This window comes from Ovis aries, chromosome 1 (genome assembly GCF_016772045.2).
Source record: "Ovis aries strain OAR_USU_Benz2616 breed Rambouillet chromosome 1, ARS-UI_Ramb_v3.0, whole genome shotgun sequence".
Classification (NCBI taxonomy): domain Eukaryota; kingdom Metazoa; phylum Chordata; class Mammalia; order Artiodactyla; family Bovidae; genus Ovis; species Ovis aries.
Window position 1 is genome coordinate 36,802,533 of NC_056054.1, and position 6,189 is coordinate 36,808,721.

The 6,189-nt window shown below is 45.6% G+C and overlaps 1 protein-coding gene and 1 pseudogene across 1 annotated transcript; both read right to left on the reverse strand.

Moving 5' to 3' along the window:
* Nucleotides 1-3,942: 3,942 nt before the first annotated feature.
* Nucleotides 3,943-4,257, reverse strand: LOC101122828 (large ribosomal subunit protein P2-like). Its single transcript, XM_012106624.1, has 2 exons — nucleotides 4,138-4,257; nucleotides 3,943-4,092 (listed from the first exon to the last, which is right to left on the reverse strand). The coding sequence occupies exons 1-2, from the start codon at nucleotides 4,255-4,257 to the stop codon at nucleotides 3,943-3,945; spliced, it is 270 nt and encodes an 89-aa protein (XP_011962014.1).
* A 967-nt stretch (nucleotides 4,258-5,224) lies between these two features.
* Nucleotides 5,225-5,933, reverse strand: LOC114115892 (small ribosomal subunit protein uS2-like; annotated as a pseudogene).
* Between the last annotated feature and the right edge of the window lie 256 nt (nucleotides 5,934-6,189).

Below are 6,189 nucleotides of genomic sequence, written 5' to 3' on the forward strand. Positions count from 1 at the left end.
CAGTCGTGTCCGACTCTTTGCGACCCCATGAATCGCAGCACGCCAGGCCTCCCTGTCCATCACCAACTCCCAGAGTTCACTCAGACTCGCGTCCATCGAGTCATTTCTCAAGTAACTGTTAAAATTCACTAGCCTTATAAATGAATAAGATTTGAAGCCAAACTTAAAATGTTAAGGAAGAGCTCGTTTCAATTTGTAACTTTAATTTAAAAATTAGTTAAAAGAAACAAAAAAGCCTATGATTAATCTTTAATTAATCCCTGATTAATCTAAAGCTGACCTTAACGATACAAAAAAAAAAAAACAACCCACCTGCAGAGATGGGGAAACTGAGGCAGGCAGTTAGTAAGTGATAAGGCTGGGATCCAAAGCCTGGAGCTTCAAAAACCCATGTTTTTCTCATCACTCTTCATTGCCTTCCCCTGACAAATAATTAGACAACAGTAACATACAATTAACATAAAAACTTGAAGAGTTCATTCTTTCTCTCATGTCCTGTGATGCCTCAGGGTTATAATTATATCATTATCTCACAGTGCAGAGTGAGGCAGAGTAGGTTTTTAAGGATTGGGCTGAATTAGTATGACTTTAATTATAACATACCCTGGAAATGGCGTTTCTTACTAAATCCCTAACACTGGCATGCGTGTATATACTTTGCCGGTTTTTCATAAAAGTAGAGTATAAATAGAATAAGTCCAATAACCTATGGCTGATCATTTAAACTATAAGTATGTTTGCTTTATGGATAAACTGGAGTTTCCTATCCTTGAGGTTTTTCCTGAGATTGGTTCTGTGCAGCCCTGGGAAGAGGAATTGGATGGAGGGATGTTCCCTTTAAGTATTCTAATGAAAGACAAAATCCAAACCTCCAAATAGATAAGATACGATAATTCTCATTAGCAGCCAACACTATTGACACTCATTCAGCCCATTCAGACTATGATCAGGGACTGCACTCTAAAGAGCCTTCTGATTTCTTGCAGAACTGTGTGAGATTCTCTATCAGATAGCTTCTTCAGGACCAACAATCTCCCATTGTCTCTGCATTTTCTGTTAACAAGGAGGAAGGTCGGTTGTGGTTGTCCAGAGACACAGTTGGTGGCCTTCCTAATAACCATCAAAGCCCTCCCTCCCTGCTAACAGATGCCCAGCCAGATACCTGGTTCAGCTATCAGACAGGCAGCCCAGGAAGGGTTGTGGTGACCTGTCCTCTTTGCCAGTGACAGGTCTAGAGGTGCATGTGGGACCTAGTTTTAACCAAGGAGACATAAGGGTAAGATGGCAGGAGTGGATAGGAGGCTTCTGGGAATGATTTCTTCCCTGATATGAGAGGCAGTGCTGTGAGCAAGAGCTCCTCTGACTGTGCCCTTCCTCTTGAAGAGATGCTGACCTTTAAACAAGTGATGCTTAGAATTTTAGCAGCTATCTGGGAACTGACTGTAAAAGATGAAACTTACACTAGAAGCAACATTTGCTAGGAGAAATCAAAACTAACCTGTATGTTTATCACAGCTGGTTCTAAACAGTAGAATCTGATGAAACCTGATGAAGGACAGCGAACTTTGAAGGACTCCAGGAATCAGGTACCCACAGGACTGAAATGAAGACCCTTTGCTAACCAAAGAACATTTATACTGACAAATCCTGGATAGACTAGCCAATTTACTCTACTCTATCCAGAGTACTAGTTTCTGTCCTTGGTTAGCCTAACCACTATGAACCACTCCTCATTTAGCTCTTAAAACCCCTGACGGGAGAGAATGGGATGAATTGAGAGGGTAGTATTGAAACATATAATTATCATGTGTAAACCAGATAGCTAGTGGGAAATTGCTGTTTAACACAGGGAGCTCTGCTAGGTGATGTGATGACCTAGAGGGGTGGGGAGGGGCAGGGGAGAGATGCTCGAGAGGGAGGAGATATATGTATACTTGTGACTGATTCACGTTGTTGTACAACAGAAACCAACACAGTATTGTAAAGCAATTATGTTGTTGTTCACTCGCTAAGTCATGTCCTACTCTTTGCAACCCCATTGACTGAAGTACACCAGGCTTCCCTGTCCCTTATTATCTCTCAGAGTTGGCCCAAGTTGATGTGCATTGAGCTGATGATGCTATCCAACCATTTCATCCTCCGATGCCCTCTTCTCCCTTTACCTTCAATTTTTTCCAGCATCAGGATCTTTTCCAATAAGTCGGCTGTTAATATCAGGTGGCCAAAGTATTGGAGCTTCAGCTTCAGCATCAGTCCTTTCAATGAGTATTCAGGGTTGATTTCCTTTGGGATTGACTGGTTGGATCTCCTATACTCCAATTAAAAATAAACTTTAAAAAAGAACAAAAAATCCTGAGTTGTCCCCCTTAAGAAACTTCTCAGTGAATTTCTTCAAGGATCTATGTCCCCTCGACTATTAATTTAATGAACTTGCCTGTAAAAGTAAAGGCAAAAACTCTGGGAGGATCTGGTTTTATATGCTCACAAGACCATAGGGAAGCACGTGATTCTCCAATTGGTTGCCTTGTACTGTCGCTGTGAAGTGAAAGTCGCTCAGTTGTGTCCAACTCTTTGTGACCCCATGGATTATACAGTCCATGGAATTCTCCAGGCCAGAATACTGCAGTGGGTAGCTTTGCCTTCTCCAAACTGTTGCTGAACTAACCCTAAAACCACTCACCGCTTTATACCTCTTGCTAAGTGAACCTTAAATATGTTATTTTATGCTGAGGATCAACAAACTGCAGCCCATGGGCAATAAATAAAGCTTTATTGGGACACAGCTGTGCTCCCGTGTTCACATTTGTCTGTGACCACTTTTGTGCTATACCTGCAGAGCTGAAAGATTGCCACAGAGACAACTGCCCCTCTAAGCCTATTTACTAGCTGGCCCTTAACAGAAAGTTTGCTCACCTCAGTTTTAAGTACTGTTAGGTGAATTGTCTGTCACATCACATTGAAATGTGGAAATGATACAGTTCTATTTTGGCTAGTTTTTCCTTTTCCTGTACCTTCCCAGGAAACGCCCAGTCTGATTCTTCCTGCACGCACTGCCTGGTGGACCATGGATGGAATCCAATATCTACTCAATCTATAATCTCATACAACTGACCTTACCACTGTGCAGTCACCCCAGCTCTTTTTTTTAAGTCCATGCTCGAGCCCTGCCCTGTCTCAATAGGACTAGCTCAGGTAATCTGGAGCATTCTTCTAGCATTACCCTTCCCCCTGGCTAGCTTCCATTCATCTTTTCTAGCTTAGCTCAAAGCCCATTCCCTCAAGAAAAGAAAAGATTCTCTGACTCACCAAATAGACCTGTCCTATTTTATGGTCTCATAGGGTGCTAAATTTCTCTATCAGAACACTTATCAAAAAATGCAATAGGACCTTCATTGTGCAATTAGTTTTCATTCTCTCCACTCCTCCCCCTCCTTTTTTTTTTTTTTTAACATGAAAAAGGGTTTTATTTGAAGGGGAGCAGGACTTTAGTTGGTGGCTCAGAGATTAAAGTGTCTGCCCGCAACAAGGGAAACCCGGGTTTGATCCCTGGGTTGGGAAGATCCCCTGGAGAAGGAAATGGCAACCCACTCCAGTACTCTTGCCTGGAAAATTTCATGGACAGAGGAGCCTTGTAGGCTACAGTCCATGCGGTCGCAAAGAGTCGGACATGACTGAGCGACTTCCCAACTCACTTCACTCACTCAGGTCTCTAGTTGGGCTTCCCAGGTGGCACTAGTGATAAAGAATCTGCCTGCCAGTGCAGGAGATGTAAGAGACTTGGGTTCCATCCCTGGGTGGGGAAGATCCCCCGGAGGAGGGCATGGCAACCCATTCCAGTATTCTTGCTTAGAGAATCCCCATGGACAGAGGAGCCTAACGGCTACAGTCCATAAGTTTGCAGAGTTGGACACGACTGAAGCGACTGAGCACACACACAGGACTCTAGTCAAATAAGTCGTCCACTGACTGCTCAGACTCTGCCTTCTTCTCTGCTCTGCCCTGGGGCCGAACCTGCAGCAGGAGCTGCAGATCCCGGGCAGTGAAGACAGCCACAGCCCTGCCAGTGGGCACATTGGCCAGCTTGCTGACACCCTGGGAAGTGATGTCCTCAGTGTTTTTTTTTTCCGTTCAGCTCACTGATGATCTTGTTGAGCCATCAATGCCCATGCTATCAAGGATCTTTTGATGTCCTTCCTTAGTGGTGAGAGAGGAACTGCCGGCAAGGATGGCCAGCAGGTTGGAGGTGACATGGTGCATCGTGGCGGCAGCAGAGAAGCCCCTCATATGTGACCTCTCCCTTCCCTTTCAGAATAAAAGCCCAATAAGAACAGGGACCATCTGCGTTGTTTTTCTTTTTCCTTAGTACCTAGAATTTTACCTTATATGTAAAACACATGAAATAGATAACTAATAGTTGAATGAGGAATACACTAACGGAACAAATAGTACCAATTTTATATTGAAGCCTGTGAAGTCCTATGTCCTTTACTGGACCATGTCTATTTCCAGAAGGATAGAAATGACCCCAGTGTGTTAGGCTGGTGTGCGTTATGTGAATCTGAGAGTATCTTGATAAGTGTGCCAAGATCTGGCACCATGCCATCCACATCCAGCTGGCGTGCTCTTTATTTTTCTGCTGTGACACGTCAATGGCCCCATCCATCCACCCAGGCTCTCTTACACTTGTATATGTCAACCTCCGCTCACCACGGAGGCAGCTGTTCACCCCACCAGCTAGGCGCCCTCAACAGGCTACTCCATCTTCCCTTTCTTATCTGTAAAATGAGAACACAGTGTGTAGATTAGAGACGTCCCTTCCCATTGTGAAGAGGATGTGTAAACTGCTGCCTAAACCCAGACGTCATCGCAGAAATAGGGAGGAAAAGGGGAAATACCTTGAGAAGGAAAAAGTGGTCCCACATTTCGACTAGCAGAATCAACAGAATATTTACCTGGAAGAGTTTCAAACCTAGAGACTGTATTACATTCCTTTTATCTTTTTCTGCTAATCTTATCTCTGCTTTCTGTGTAAGAGCCTAGGGAAGAGCAGCTTAGGACCACTAAGTGGTTGTTCCTACCCATTCAGTCACCTGAGCATTGGGACCTGTAGACCAGTAGACCAGTCCACAGTGGTGGCTGAGGACTCCCGTCTTCTACAGGACCCGCTGGGCAGGCACAGAGGCGCTTGTGCCTTCAGACCCATCTGTGACCTCAGGTGGAGTAGTCATGAACTTGGGAGCTGGACCCTGTGCACCCTGCTGTTCTTCCTTGTGGCCTTCTCAGCATGTACTGCTTGTTCTTTTCTGACTCTCCAGCCCCACCTATAGAAGCAGAGGTGAGGTGTGACCTCCCATAGGTGTGCACCCAGGATGGTGGTGCCACGTGCACGCAGAACTTTCTGGGTCAGCATCCATCTCCTCAGACACACTGAGTGAGCTTCCTTCTTGCTGCAAGGATGTCAGTGACCACAGGGCACAGACGAGAGTCTGTATACAGGGCGCAGTGGTCCGTGGGTTAACGCACAACACCTTCATGGGAGGCTGGTTGTCAGCTCTGGGATCAGTGACCACCAGAAGACATGGCCCCAGAAGGCTGCCTGGGTCTGATTAGGGAAGGCTTTGGGAGTGAAGCGGGCGGCAGGAGGGGTGGCTGCAGTGATTGCAGCACACTTCAGCACAGCCCCCTGGCCTGTGTTCCTGAAGGGTGTGACACTGATCAGCTGGTTTTTAAATGGTAACAATGGCACAAGCCATCTGCAGAAGCTTCTCCCGGGCCCCCTTCAGATCTAGAATGTAGACGTCATCTCTTTTCCTTTAGCAGATGCACTGTTCCGTTTGGAAGTCACGGTTGGTGCCACCTAAGTGGGTTCCTGCTGCTTAGAATTTGAGGACATCCTCCCACTTCATCTGTAGGACATCAAGAGCTCTGGACATTGTGAACATTTCCCTTTAAGTTATACCAAGGACCCAGGGCAATTCTGTATGGACTGCTCTCTGGATATGTGAGCAAAGACTGGATTAGCTTTCATTGCTTGTGTGCTAAGTTGCTTCAGTCTTGCCCAACTCTTTGCAACCCCATGGACTGTAGCCTGCTAGGCTCCTCTGTCCATGGGATTCTCCAGGCAAGAAAACTGGAATGGGTTGCCATGCCCTCCTTCAGGGAATCTTCCCGACCTAGAACCTGTGTCTC